The sequence below is a fragment of the Mizuhopecten yessoensis genome, unplaced genomic scaffold, assembly GCF_002113885.1.
Source record: "Mizuhopecten yessoensis strain PY_sf001 unplaced genomic scaffold, ASM211388v2 scaffold4507, whole genome shotgun sequence".
Taxonomy (NCBI): Eukaryota; Metazoa; Mollusca; class Bivalvia; order Pectinida; family Pectinidae; genus Mizuhopecten; species Mizuhopecten yessoensis.
The window spans coordinates 164,914-181,315 of record NW_018405581.1 but is presented as its reverse complement, the minus strand read 5'-3'; the positions used below and the strand labels follow the sequence as shown (position 1 = coordinate 181,315).

At 36.4% G+C, this 16,402-nt stretch overlaps 1 protein-coding gene across 2 annotated transcripts in view; it reads right to left on the bottom strand.

The window, feature by feature from the left end:
- Positions 1-16,402, bottom strand: part of LOC110449133 (poly(A) polymerase beta-like) — a 56,786-nt gene that overhangs the window by 24,824 nt on the left and 15,560 nt on the right. For both annotated transcript variants that reach the window (XM_021495775.1, XM_021495774.1), the window contains exons 7-13: positions 13,884-13,995; positions 12,760-12,849; positions 10,841-10,979; positions 10,380-10,455; positions 7,736-7,856; positions 2,832-2,916; positions 348-401 (exon numbers count right to left, since the gene is read on the bottom strand). In XM_021495775.1, the coding sequence (XP_021351450.1) occupies positions 348-401; positions 2,832-2,916; positions 7,736-7,856; positions 10,380-10,455; positions 10,841-10,979; positions 12,760-12,849; positions 13,884-13,995 (677 nt within the window). The remainder of the gene's footprint in view (positions 1-347; positions 402-2,831; positions 2,917-7,735; positions 7,857-10,379; positions 10,456-10,840; positions 10,980-12,759; positions 12,850-13,883; positions 13,996-16,402) is intronic.

Sequence of the window (16,402 nt, the reverse complement as noted above, 5' to 3'; positions counted from 1 at the left end):
GGACCATAGTTTGTTAAAACTAAATAATGTCTCTTTTGCCAAATTATTTCTCTGGACAAAATTTGGTCAAAATAACTCATATTAAAGGAAAAGGATTCTAAAGATTTACCCCATTTTCTCTACTAGGCCCCATCCCTCTGCCTCAAAGGGAGCCACACCCTCAGTTTATACAAAATTGAGTCCCCTTGAACGAAGGATGCACTCGACCAAATTTGGTTAAATCCCTCCAATTGTACAGAGGAACCGTCAGTTTTAATACTAGATTAATACAAAATTGTTCAGTATCAACCATCTATGTCGATGTCTTTGATTTAGTATTAACAAATGTTTGCTGAAGGCATACAAACCATTCTAAGTATGATGTTTCCTCCTCTGCGGACACGATCAATACAATGTAGTGTCTGAAACAAGGTGGATATTTCATTAGATCACTTTCACATCAGCCTACTTTCCATATCCAAACAATATTTTGCAAATGTTGAAAAACAAAAACAAAAATGAAATATTTCTGAGCAATGAATTTTGAGTATTATTATTGACCTTTATATTTTTAAATACCAGTACCTACCACAAATTTTTTGTTTATTAATGTAGGAATAAACTACCACTTTGAAACTAAAACTTTGAAACTGTAATTTAAAATGCAGTTATGATAAACTATTCAACAACATCTTACCCTCATATTAAACCTACAACAGACATACTAGTAACCCTAACGCTAACATCCCGCCCTCATATTAAACCTACAACAGACATACTAGTAACCCTAACCCTAACATTAATGTCTTAGCTAATCAGAGGCCATAGCTGCCTCTCAAATGGTAACAGTCTGCCTTTCAATGCAAAGTATAAATATCTCCATAGACAATATCGTAGTATAAAGTCAGTCTTTCAGGGAACCAGAGGCCACAGACAATATCGTAGTATAAAGTCAGTCTTTCAGGGAACCTGAGACCATAGACAATATCGTAGTATAAAGTCAGTCTTTCAGGGAACCTGAGGCCATATACAATGTCATAGTATAAAGTCAGTCTTTCAGGGAACCTGAGGCCAAAGACATTACGTAGTATAAAGTCAGTCTTTCAGGGAACCTGAGGCCATATACAATGTCGTAGTATAAAGTCAGTCTTTCAGGGAAACTGAGGCCATAGACAATGTCGTAGCATAAAGTCAGTCTTTCAGGGAACCTGAGGCCACAGACAATGTCGTAGTATAAAGTCAGTCTTTCAGGGAACCTGAGGCCATATACAATGGCGTAGTATAAAGTCAGCCTTTCAGGGAACCTGAGGCCATAGACAATGTCGTAGTATAGATATAAAGTCAGTCTTTCAGGGAACCTGAGGCCACAGACAATGTCGTAGTAGAAAGTCAGTCTTTCAGGGAAGCTGAGGCCATAGACAATGTCGTAATATAAAGTCAGTCTTTGAGGGAACCTGAGGCCACAGACAATGTCGTAGTATAGATATAAAGTCAGTCTTTCAGGGAACCTGAGGCCATAGACAATGTCGTAATATAAAGTCAGTCTTTCAGGGAACCTGAGGCCACAGACAATATCGTAGTATAAAGTCAGTCTTTCAGGGAACCCGAGGCCATATACAATGTCGTAGTATAAAGTCAGTCTTTCAGGGAACCTGAGGCCATATACAATGTCGTAGTACAAAGTCAATCTTTCAGGGAACCTGAGGCCATAGACAATGTCGTAGTATAAAGTCAGCCTTTCAGGGAACCCTGAGGCCATAGACAATATCGTAGTATAAAGTCAGTCTTTCAGGGAACCTGAGGCCACAGACAATGTCGTAGTATAAAGTCAGTCTTTCAGGGAAACTGAGGCCATAAATAATGTCGTAGTATAAAGTCAGTCTTTCAGGGAACCTGAGGCCATAGACAATGTCGTAATATAAAGTCAGTCTTTCAGGGAACCTGAGGCCACAGACAATATCGTAGTATAAAGTCAGTCTTTCAGGGAACCCGAGGCCATATACAATGTCGTAGTATAAAGTCAGTCTTTCAGGGAACCTTAGTCTCACACCATGAAATGTCTTACCCATGCTGAAATGTTTCTCAGGACACATCAGCCATTAACCTTCATCGTAGCATGCAACTTGCCAAATATCACCACCCTAGACCTTGGGTTTATTGAGATAAGGGATCCAAGCATGCTACTGGCCAAATATCAACATTCTGGGCCTAAAGGTTATTCAGAAGAAGTCGATTAAAGATTTTAAACAAATTGGCCCCTGTGACCTTGAATATACGTCAAGGTCATTCACTTCAACACACTTGGTAGCCCTTTATCCTAGCATGCTACTGGCCACTGATATCAACATATTAGGCCTTTTGGATTTTCAGAGGAAGTCATTTAAAGTTTTAAACATATTTGACCCCTGTGACTTTGAATATGATTGAAGGTCATTCGGAAGAGGGACAACATACCATACCAAAAGCTCACATTTTTATATCATCAAACAGAATCATTGAATTGAATCATTATATTTTTTATCGGATAAAGCACCTAAGGAGCTATCAATCAGGGAAGAAGATGTGATTCCAGCAAATCTTGGTTTGGAGAAGAAGGTCGCTTGTTGAAATGACGATGAATGACGAACGAAGGCGGATGGCAATGTGAGCTAAAAAGTTGATGCTGGTCCGGCGACTGACTTCCCAAGACAGACAACAGGTGCTGTAGGCAAGTCTTGAGCTAAAAACACTTTTATTTAGATTTTTGTTTAAATTTATATACAAGTTTTCATTATGTATCTTGAGACTGCATAATAATTTCATTGAGGGTTAATAGAGCAAATTTACTAGTCTTAACATTAACAGGTACTTACTTGTATTTGATGAAAAAGTTACTAGGTTCAAATAGTTTATTCCAGTCGTCCTTAACCTCATATAATTTGGTGACAACATCGAGACCTATAACAAAACATTGATGCAACATGAACAAATGCAAGCACATGGTTCCCACGAAAACATTGTATTCATCTGCAGCGAGCAATCCAGCTTAGAAAATAGAGGCCTTTATGAACTCCAGTTACACCAATTTTAATCACAAATGGCTGTTTTGACGTTTGTGTGTTGTTATTATAGTCAAAAAGCATATCTTAATTTGGAACCTATTTTGCAAACAGTGCTTATGGAATTTTTAACAACCCACTTTGAACATTTTGTCGGATCTTTGGCGGATGAATAACTCAACTACAAGAAAGGCAGTTGTTTGGCTTTTCAAGCAAACAGAACGCCTATAGATAAGCGGCCCAAAGGCTGCCAATCCAAAAATCACAAGTCATAATGGCATCGATAATATCGTAGTATAAAGATTGTGTACGTAGGGGCCAATGGAGACGCTTACATTGAGACGGTGCTGGGGCATTTGATTGGTAAATAATTAAGATGCCTGACTTTCATTCAAATAAGAATGAATTAAGGTGTATTATTCCAATATAAACACTTTGTGTCACTTCATCATTGTATAGAGGGTATGGTGCATTGGTTGGGATGGGGGTTCAGGCTGTCAGGGATGGTTCCTGTTATTACTTGCAATATCAAATTTAGTATAATCATCCTTCTTTCATTCACAATTTTGTAACATTATTATTTGTGTCTGATGCTGATCTCAAAATCTACTAGTTCCATTCTAATAAAACTTCACATAAGCATTGGTGGGCATGTGGAAATGTGCAACCAACCTGTTTTTATGCCTGTGCATCTCCACAGATAATTTTAAATAAATCAAAACAACAATCATGTACTTCCCAATGACTGATGCTTTGATACAGTAAAATCAGTGTCCATATGCTGTTGTATGTATTATTCCAATAATACAAATAACATTCTACATTATTTATATTTTACTCTATAATCCATTACATTTTTGTGTATCATTTGATTGAAAAATGAAAGTTTTAAGTGGGAAGATTTCTGAAGATAGAAGTGAGGGCCTGGAAGTTACGTAATCTAGTCAAAATTTTATCAGTGGTGTAATATTACTATATTTATAATACCAAGGGTACCATAGCCTACCTCGTTATCAGTGGTGTAATATTACTATATTTATAATACCAAGGGTACCATAGCCTACCTCGTTATCAGTGGTGTAATATTACTATATCTATAATACCAAGGGTACCATAGCCTACCTCGTTATCAGTGGTGTAATATTACTATATCTATAATACCAAGGGTACCATAGCCTACCTCGTTATCAGTGGTGTAATATTACTATATCTATAATACCAAGGGTACCATAGCCTACCTCGTTATCAGTGGTGTAATATTACTATATCTATAATACCAAGGGTACCATAGCCTACCTCGTTATCAGTGGTGTAATATTACTATATCTATAATACCAAGGGTACCATAGCCTACCTCGTTATCAGTGGTGTAATATTACTATATCTATAATACCAAGGGTACCATAGCCTACCTCGTTATCAGTGGTGTAATATTACTATATCTATAATACCAAGGGTACCATAGCCTACCTCGTTATCAGTGGTGTAATATTACTATATCTATAATACCAAGGGTACCATAGCCTACCTCGTTATCAGTGGTGTAATATTACTATATCTATAATACCAAGGGTACCATAGCCTACCTCGTTATCAGTGGTGTAATATTACTATATCTATAATACCAAGGGTACCATAGCCTACCTCGTTATCAGTGGTGTAATATTACTATATCTATAATACCAAGGGTACCATAGCCTACCTCGTTATCAGTGGTGTAATATTACTATATCTATAATACCAAGGGTACCATAGCCTACCTCGTTATCAGTGGTGTAATATTACTATATCTATAATACCAAGGGTACCATAGCCTACCTCGTTATCAGTGGTGTAATATTACTATATCTATAATACCAAGGGTACCATAGCCTACCTCGTTATCAGTGGTGTAATATTACTATATCTATAATACCAAGGGTACCATAGCCTACCTCGTTATCAGTGGTGTAATATTACTATATCTATAATACCAAGGGTACCATAGCCTACCTCGTTATCAGTGGTGTAATATTACTATATCTATAATACCAAGGGTACCATAGCCTACCTCGTTATCAGTGGTGTAATATTACTATATCTATAATACCAAGGGTACCATAGCCTACCTCGTTATCAGTGGTGTAATATTACTATATCTATAATACCAAGGGTACCATAGCCTACCTCGTTATCAGTGGTGTAATATTACTATATCTATAATACCAAGGGTACCATAGCCTACCTCGTTATCAGTGGTGTAATATTACTATATCTATAATACCAAGGGTACCATAGCCTACCTCGTTATCAGTGGTGTAATATTACTATATCTATAATACCAAGGGTACCATAGCCTACCTCGTTATCAGTGGTGTAATATTACTATATCTATAATACCAAGGGTACCATAGCCTACCTCGTTATCAGTGGTGTAATATTACTATATCTATAATACCAAGGGTACCATAGCCTACCTCGTTATCAGTGGTGTAATATTACTATATCTATAATACCAAGGGTACCATAGCCTACCTCGTTATCAGTGGTGTAATATTACTATATCTATAATACCAAGGGTACCATAGCCTACCTCGTTATCAGTGGTGTAATATTACTATATCTATAATACCAAGGGTACCATAGCCTACCTCGTTATCAGTGGTGTAATATTACTATATCTATAATACCAAGGGTACCATAGCCTACCTCGTTATCAGTGGTGTAATATTACTATATCTATAATACCAAGGGTACCATAGCCTACCTCGTTATCAGTGGTGTAATATTACTATATCTATAATACCAAGGGTACCATAGCCTACCTCGTTATCAGTGGTGTAATATTACTATATCTATAATACCAAGGGTACCATAGCCTACCTCGTTATCAGTGGTGTAATATTACTATATCTATAATACCAAGGGTACCATAGCCTACCTCGTTATCAGTGGTGTAATATTACTATATCTATAATACCAAGGGTACCATAGCCTACCTCGTTATCAGTGGTGTAATATTACTATATCTATAATACCAAGGGTACCATAGCCTACCTCGTTATCAGTGGTGTAATATTACTATATCTATAATACCAAGGGTACCATAGCCTACCTCGTTATCAGTGGTGTAATATTACTATATCTATAATACCAAGGGTACCATAGCCTACCTCGTTATCAGTGGTGTAATATTACTATATCTATAATACCAAGGGTACCATAGCCTACCTCGTTATCTGTTGTGTAATATTACTTTATCTATAATACCAAGGGTACCATAGCCTACCTCGTTATCAGGGGTGTAATATTACTATATCTATAATACCAAGGGTACCATAGCCTACCTAGTTATCAGTGGTGTAATATTACTATATCTATAATACCAAGGGTACCAAAGCCTACCTAGTTATCAGTGGTGTAATATTGCTTTATCTATAATACCAAGGGTACCATAGCCTACCTCGTTATTAGTGGTGTAATATTGCTTTATCTATAATACCAAGGGTACCATAGCCTACCTAGTTATCAGTGGTGTAATATTACTATATCTATAATACCACGGGTACCATAGCCTACCTCGTTATCAGTGGTGTAATATTACCATATCTATAATACCAAGGGTACCATAGCCTACCTAGTTATCAGTGGTGTAATATTACTATATCTATAATACCAAGGGTATCATAGCCTACCTCGTTATCAGTGGTGTAATATTTCTTTATTTATAATACCAAGGGTACCATAGCCTATCTCGTTATCAGTGGTGTAATATTACCATATCTATAATACCAAGGGTACCATAGCCTACCTCGTTATCTGTCGTGTCATATTACCATATTTATAATACCAAGGGTACCATAACCTACCTCGTTATCAGTGGTGTAATATTACTTTATCTATATTACCAAGGGTACCATAGCCTACCTCGTTATCTGTGGTGTAATGTTACTTTATCTATAATACCAAGGGTATCATAGCCTACCTCGTTATCAGTGGTGTAATATTGCTTTATCTATATTACCAAGGGTACCATAGCCTACCTCGTTATCTGTCGTGTCATATTACCATATTTATAATACCAAGGGTACCATAACCTACCTCGTTATCATTGGTGTAATATTACTTTATCTATATTACCAAGGGTACCATAGCATACCTCGCTATCTGTGGTGTCATATTACTATATCTATAATACCAAGGGTACCATAGCCTACCTCGTTATCAGCGGTGTAATATTACTATATCTATAATACCAAGGGTACCATAACCTACCTCGTTATCAGTGGTGTAATATTACTATATTTATAATACCAAGGGTACCATAGCCTACCTCGTTATCTGTGGTGTCATATTACCATATTTATAATACCAAGGGTACCATAACCTACCTCGTTATCAGTGGTGTAATATTACTATATTCATAATACCAAGGGTACCATAACCTACCTCGTTATCAGTGGTGTAATATTACTTTATCTATATTACCAAGGGTACCATAGCATACCTCGTTATCTGTGGTGTCATATTACTATATCTATAATACCAAGGGTACCATAGCCTACCTCGTTATCAGTGGTGTAATATTACTATATTTATAATACCAAGGGTACCATAGCATACCTCGTTATCTGTGGTGTCATATTACTATATCTATAATACCAAGGGTACCATAACCTACCTCGTTATCAGTGGTGTAATATTACTTTATCTATATTACCAAGGGTACCATAGCCTACCTCGTTTGAACTCTTCCATCATTATCGTTCGGGTACTTAAAGACACATTAAACGTGGAATTCTGTTGAGGATAAGCTGGGGTGATGATAGGCATAAGGTGAAAACGGTCTGAAGGATTTACCTGAAAATGCAAACAAATAAAATACAAAGATGTACAACTTCATATTAAGAATACTAGTCTGCAGACAAGTGTGAAAAACTTGACGTACTTGACCTTTTTTTCATCGCAAATATTTGAAAATTTAGTTGTCTTAACTTGGCACCTACCATCGTACTATCTTCATTACTTCTATGTCAGTTTTACCTTTTCTCTTTCTTTATTCGTATGTGTTTGAACAGTAAATGCACCTCAAGGTAACTTTTGCTCAAACTTCATACTGCTGTGTATAAAAGACAATCTTCAAAGTGAGTGTCGTTTCATATTTTTACCGTACAGTACTTACTGTGAAAGAAATAGAAACGATCATGGCAATATGAGAAAGAAGACCTGCTAAGTACTTTCTGTGGCCATCTTGTTTTTACAAGTTTGACAACCATCATATTCTGAGAAATGGCAATAACAAACCTTCATCATCAAAATGAGATGAGGGCGATTTTTTTTATTGTGTAGTTTGTAAAACATTCATTTTGGCATTACCTTGTCAAATGTGTTCAGTTTTTTGTCTCCCAACACACACAGATACTTTAGCAGAACAGAGTTTATCTGGGAATGACCACGTTCCCAGATCGATGTTACTGGTTTTTTAAAGTTGTGTAGAGATCCGTCATGGAGCAAGCCTCTGAAAATCCCCCCACGATGTTCCAGGGAAGAATCACGGAACCCCCATTCCTTATTTGTAGTGAAATGAGCGCCATTTGTACAATCGGTTAATAAGTCATAATATTTTTAACGATTGCCAATTTCCTTATCTTTATTCAAACGTTTCGGGTATTGGGTTACTAACGAGTAAAAACGACATGTGGACCAATTTTCCGGAATTTTTTTAAAGACGGCGGCTGGCGCATTCACATTTTTTTTCTATTACTTTCACATTAAAATCGGCAATGCGATGCCCTAAAATGAAATGCGCGCTGGCCTGAGAACCAAGTAATTAATTTGTTTTGGCCTGAGAGGTATATATCATGATACTTATAATTCTTGCTTGCGATATATCGTGTAAATTCAAAGCAATAAGAATGCGTTATGTGTGAAATCATACTCATAACTGACACTGTGTTGTCGGTCGACAGCGTAGTGCTGTTCTTGTATACTTTTCACTAAAAGGACTGGATATTGCGCTATTTCTGTCGTAGCTATTTTTATCATTGGCTTTTCCAAAAGATGTAACTGACCACACTGGTCGTTGGCTTCAGGTCATGTCATTATTAACTTCGTAAACTTTCATAAGGATATATATGTTCAGGTTGTCATTTGACTAAATAGCCCCTCTAATACATTTGACCCTAGTAACATTGTGAAATTTATGAAGGTTATTCATTTCTAAAGCTCAAAAGCCATTCATTTCAGCAGTCTATCGCCCAAATATGATCACCCTAGGAGAAGTCATTTATAATATTTTCTTTCAATGCATTTGACCCCTATGACCTTGATTATGGGTGAAGGCCTTCCATTTCAATACACATGATAACACTTCACCCAGCAAACTACTGAACAAATACAACAAACCTAGGTGTTTCGGTTATTTAGAAAAAGTTGCTTTACATGAACACATTTGACCCATGTGATAATGTTATCGACCAAACATCATGACTCTAGGCCTTGTGATCTTCAGAAAAAATTGATAGAAGTTTTTGACATATTTGACCCCTCTGACCTTGACTATAGGTCAAGGTCATTTTTATGCCATTCTGTTCTTTAGAAGAAGTCTTTTGAAGTTCTGGACAACTATGACACCTGTAACTTTGTTTTGCGGTCTATCCCAGAAAGATGTCAGCGTATTATTATGATTCTACATATTTCTGTTCTTCAGTAGAAGTTGTTTGAAGTTTTTGACATGTTTGACCTGTGGGACCTCAAACAAAGTTTGATGTAATTTTCATTTGCAAGTTTGTTCCAGCAAACTTCCAGCCAAATACTAAGATTCTAAGTCTTACAGTTCTTTAGAAGAAGTCATTTGTAGCTTTTGACATTTTCATTGGAAAACTTTGTTGCGTTCTATCCAAGTAAGCTACCATCAAAATGTTATAATTCTATCCGTTTCCATTCTTCAGAAGTGGTTTGGAGTTTTTGATATATTTGACCCCTGAGTCCTTGAAAGTAGGTCAAGGTTATTTTCATTCTTAAGTATTTGATCCCTGTGATCTTTGAGGCTTTACCGAAGGAAGCCACTGGCCAAATATCTTGTCTCTTAGGCCTTTCCTTTCTTCAAAAGAAGTCATTTGAAGAAAACGTTGATAGACGCCACATCAGGGCATAGACTCACTTGCCCTTTGGGCAGATGAGCTAATAATGAAGTCCCCTTTAAGCGAATTGAACTTTGATCAATTTGCCTAATTAGGCCCTGCCCTCTTTCCCCTAAATTGGGGGACACACCTTCTATTTATACAAAGGTCAGTCCCCTGTCCAAAGGATTCCCCATAGGAAATTAACTTTTATTGTTTCCACATTCCACAATTGGTGACCAATTCCATGAAGCCTGCTTACCCTGGGATCCCAGACAGGAAAGCTCAACCGATTATCTGTTTGAAGGGGCTTCAATAAGATTGGTTGAGGCCAGTCCCTGAAATACACAACAAATTTGCCAGGAATTCCACTAAGGTTTGCACATAAATATTTCAGACAAATGTTAAACAATTAAAAAAAAAATTATAAGTTATTTTCCTCTAATTTACAAAGTGGTGGTAATCAAAAAGATTTCTCAGAGTGTAGTCTTATTAACAAATAACATGGCAGTGTATGAAACTGTCCAAAGACGATATCTGTTACAAAATGACACCATCAGTGTTAAATGACCATCACTGAAATGGTATTGTTTAGAAATGACAAGTTTAAAAGAGAAGGGATGTTTTAAAGATTTTCCTTCAACTGGATATGAATTCATTTGTACTTTTTTATATTGTGGCCAATGCCAATGATTTGAATATTTGGAATGTGATGAAACTGACCATTTGTAGAAGACCATGAAAAACTTGTGAAGCAGTGTAGCCGGGGCAGCATAAGGGTAAAGCTGACACACTCGTGCAACCAACATGGCCCATGACACTCCACCAAGAAATCCTAGTGCATTGGAGTAGATACCTCTCTCTGCAAGTAAAACATCTCCATCAGATCGAGTCAGCCATTCTAAACTAGAGTACTGACAGGTTAGCAAGGGCCCTGTCATGTGCCTGACTGTATCCCCCAATGTTCTATATTTAGTAACAGAAACCTTGACCTTAAAAACATTTTAAAAACTATATTGCATATATACACAGCACACTTATTACCACAGGTACCTAGCTATCTGAAATGATAGACAAGAATTATGCATAATTAGATGTCACGCCTGTCCCCGCTTTGAGCATAAGATTCAATGTGTCAAGCATTGTAAGTTTCAGCTGAAGTTCGGAATTTTACATTTAATGACCAATACATCAACATGGAGGTATAAAAGGAACAAATGCTTATTGTAATGGGAGCCGGCTATTACAGATGTCCCCCAAACTACCCCCGCATTCAGTAAAAAACAAATGTAAATAGGAGAATGCAAATTTGAGCAAAATAAAAATATATGTGAATTTCGACCAATCATAGAAGCCAGTATACGACTAATATCTTGTCAGACAGAAAACGGATGCCACAGTTAGGTTCACAGTGTGAAAATACACTTACATACTGTTTTTTAGCGAAATTGAACAACAACTGCTTTTCGACCAATCAGAAGCCAATATACAGTGGCCATTTTGTCAAATAATAAAATGAATATCATGGTTGAGTTTGCAGTGCCAAAATACATGTACATACTAAATTTGACTGAAATTGAATAATAACTGAATTAGGACCAATCAGAAGCCAGTACATGTATAAGGCGACCATTTTGCCAAATCAGAAAACATAAGTCGCAGCATTCAGTGCCAAGATACATCTATATACCAAATTTGAGCGAAATCGAACTATATCTGAATTTTGATTAATCAGAAGTAAATATACGGCGACCATCTTGTCAAATCAGAAAATGGATGCCGCAGTTGAGTCGGCAATGCACTACACTTTCATACCGATTTTTAGCGAAATCGAACAGTAACTTAATTTCGACCAATCAGAAGCCAATACAAAGTGGCCATTTTGTCAAATCAAAAAAGGATCTTGCAGATGAGATCACAGTGACCAAATACACCTTCATATAAAATTTGAGCGAAATCGAACAAATATCTAAATTCCGACCAATCAGAAGCCAGTATACTGTGGCCATGTTTGCTGTCTGATTCCGTTAAAACGTTGACATTGTAACCCTAAAGATGGTAATGATCATCCCAACTTACAGTCTAAGTTTCAATGTTAGAGATACAGCATATAACACATAGCTATCAAAGCCACATTCACCAATCATCCATACCTGCCAAGTGACCCGATTACGTCGGGTTACACCCAGAATTTTAGCCCTTCACCTGCTTTAATAACTTAACACGCTGGGTTATGATTTTGACCCAGTTTGGTCAATTTCAATGCTTATATATACTGTTGTTACTGAACTTATCGACAAGTAATTAGTGAGATGTTTTAACGAATAATTGAGTTGTTTTTACAATTGTGTCTTTGTAGTAAAGATTACATTTTGAAAGAAACGTCTTCTGGAAGGAAATTGTGCACATATCATGTCATAGAAAAATTAGTTACAGTGGATAATCTGCCTTATGTATATTAAAAGTTGACGAAGGTCAAATGCATTTAAAGATCTTACCTGATGATGGTTGGCTAAAAACTTCTTTGGTGTAAAATGTAATCTTAATTTCAAAGACACATTTTTTTGTGATTACCTGATAACGATAATATTTTACAACACAACTTTTTCAGATATATGTATTGGATTTTATAAAATACCAACTTTTTGCCCATAACTTTACAGCCCGAAGAGTCATTCTGAAGCTTTCTTTGTTGGGTACCAGATGAAGTATCTCATCAGTCACTCGACAACCTGTAAATACCAAATCAAAGGATATTGCTGAAAAGGATAAAATCTTGAATACAACTATAATCTATAATTAAAACATTGAATTTTAGATCTTATTAACAAGTAATCATATAAACATATGACAGATTGAAGGGATTAATTTCTCTCCAATAATAAGTGGATTATTTCTCTCCAATCATAAGGGGATTATTTCTCTCCAAAATCATAAGGGGATTATTTCTCTCCAATCATAAGGGATTAATTTCTCTCCAATCATAAGGGGATTATTTCTCTCCAATCATAAGGGGATTATTTCTCTCCAATCATAAGGGGATTATTTCCTCTCCTGTCATTCGATCTACATACGTCAGTTATTATAAGACTACTTTACTTGTTTATTTTACACATATTTGACCCCTGTGACCTTGAATATGGTGAAGGTTATTCATCTGAACAAACTTGCAAGCGCTTCATCCAACAATGTTACTCATCAGATATCACCACCCAAGGCCTTTGCTTATTTGAAATTTGAGAAGGATCCCTCCAGTACTGTCCGAGAAACAGCACTAACAAATTTTAACTCTTAAATTCAAGATGACTCCCTGTCGGCCATTTCAGTTTTGTGATCAGTCCCAAAATTTGATATGCATAACAAGGGACCATGGGGAACCTCCTGTCAAATTTGAAAATGATCCTTGTAGAACTTTCCCAGAAGTAGCACTAACAAGATTTGTTTAAATAAGGATGGAATGACTGACGAAGTGACAGACAGATCACAGACAAAGGGTGATTTGAATAGCCAACCATCTCATGATGGTGGGCTAAAAAGGTGATGCCAGACGCCGGATGGACGGACACAGGACGCCACACCACGGCATAAGCTCACTCAGTCCTCCTGGCTAGGTGAGGTTAAAATCATATAGAGGATATGCCCCAGGCAATAGTATAGCAGATATGCCCCAGACAATAGTTAGCAGATATGCCCCAGACAATAGTATAGCAGATATGCCTCAGACAAACCCCTTCACAGGAGACTTCCTGGTATTTTGCTTACTTACCATTAAGACTTCTAACACATTTTTCTGACAGGTTTTTTAGCAATGCTTCATCTCGCAAGTCAATATCTTCTGGTATCTGTGGCAGAGCTAGCCGTGCAAACAACATATCAAGCTGAAATAAAGAAAAGTTTAAGGCTTCATTCATGAACTAGGTAAAACAGTCAAACTAAACACTGAGCTATAGCTAATTTGATTCAACAACAAAATATACGTATACAAAAGCCGTCCTCATATCTTGGGTATATGTAATTGATGTCAGATTGCCTATTCAATCATTTAGATGCTGATTTCACGAAAATATCTGATACTGTGTGTGAGTGGCTTTTAGCAAAAGTTCAGGTTATAGTCTAGTCAATGTATGGTTTAAAGAAATTGAAGCCCATGAAAATCCTGGACTTCGCTGGGTTTTTTTCATTACTTTTCGGTCAAAATTGCACAAAAAACGTGTTAACATATTTGACCACAGAAACCCTGAAAATAAGTCAAGGTCATTCAGTTGAGGAAACTTTATAGTGTTTCATCCAAGGTACCAAATGGCCAAATATCATCACCCTGGGGTATCTGGTTATTCAAAAGCAGTTGTTAAAAGATTTTTTTTATGTATTTGACCAGTGTGGCCTTGAAAGTAGGTCAAGGTAATTTATTTAAGGAAATTTTATAGCACCACATCACAGCATGCCACTGACCAGATATCATCACCATATGTAACCTAGATATTCAGAAGAAGTCATGTTAAAATATTTGACCCCTGTGACATAAAAGATGAGTACTGAGTACTAGCAGGTTCCTTTTTAAAGAATCAGTCAATCTCAGGCTCGATTCGGGAATCGCTCGCACACAGATTGATTTGTGTTTTTTACTGTTCATATGCAGAAGTAATGCATGCTCCCCCATCTTGCCTAGGTTGCAACTGATACTGATGCTTGTTGCCTTTGAATTCTCTGGCCCATCTTGCAAACCATTTGACCGCTAAGCCACTTCCGATTAAAGATACACTTTCCCCATTAGGTCTACTACTAGACTACTGACAGTACTGTTCGTTCAAAAATGACAACTTGTCCATGGCCATTTTCGTATATCGCAATTCAAGCGGTTGAAGCGGCTGGCCCGTGTTGTTTGTTTAAGGTCGTACCCAGTAATCTGACTTTTAGGCGAGCCTCGACAAAGCTTTCATTTTGTATCACATTAACGAACAGGCCCCTTTGTGTTTTTCTGATCTTTATCACGAAATTGCTTTACTATATGTACAACTGCAGTATCAAACATTATAATGACCCAGAATGATGGTATGAGTAGTATTGGGTTTTATGCATTTTAAGACCGTTTATTTTTAAACTTTCTAAAAAGAAATGCACATATGGACAATCTAACCTTAATATAACACTGTTTTTATTAGTTTTTAGGGTTAGTCAAGACAGTTACTGATTTTCAAGGTTTTTAAAGGCTTAACATGGTTTTTCAAATTTTGGCATCTTTTTCAAAGATTTTTCAAATCTGTGCAAACCATGTTTTCAGATATATAGGTCAAGGTCATATTTCAAGGTTGAGGTTATAGTTTAATACATGAGACTTCATATTTGGTCAAGTGAAAGTCAAAACTATATCAGGTCAAGTTAATATTTCAAGATTGAAGGTCGTATATACTACAGAGGTACTTGTCATCCAAATCCAACCTCAAATTCATCATTTTGTATGTGAAAAAGATGTCTTCGGTCTATTACTTGTGAAAAATTGACTGCAAAAATTATGATTTTTTTTTTACAGTTGAAAATGACTTTTTTATGAATATTGAAAATTTTGTGACAAGGGAGATCATTTAAATTCAGCTACCTCCCTTATATATCAACAAGAGGCCCAAGGGCCTTTAATAGCGGTCACCTGAGTTATATTAGAGGTACTGGTAGTTTTATTTTTATTGTTTAGATGTGATGTGGAAATCAGCATGTAAACTAAGTGAAATACATTACTTGTCATGTCATCAAAGGATAAGAATTTGAAAATATTGGTTAATGTTCTCTTGGGTGCCTCGCCCTGCTCCTACAGAAGGTTGTCAAAATATACCCAAAAGTGTTATTCCCCAATATAAACTATAGTAAACTTTACCCCTCCCCAAGGGAGAACGGATAGCTCGGGAGTCCTTCACTGACGGGAATTTAACTTCAAGGCAGACAATTTTTTGCTTTTATTTTGTATTATATAAGCTTTATGCAAACCCCTTTAATCTGTTTGTTTATTTGTTTGTTTATGTTTAACGGCCCATCGACGGCTGTGGTCATTTAGGGCCATGGTGATTTATTTATTTATTTTACTTTTTTAACAAACATGTGAATAGCAAAGATAAAATCAGATAAAATGGTTCATTTCAAAAGTATTCGCATTGTATGTGTAGATGATAAAAAATAATAAAAGGGGGTTAAAATAATAAAAGAGATAACGAATAGATGATATGGAATATGCGATATATATATAACGTCAAAAATGATAAGGTGGGTTAAAAGACATCAGAGTCTATAAAATAG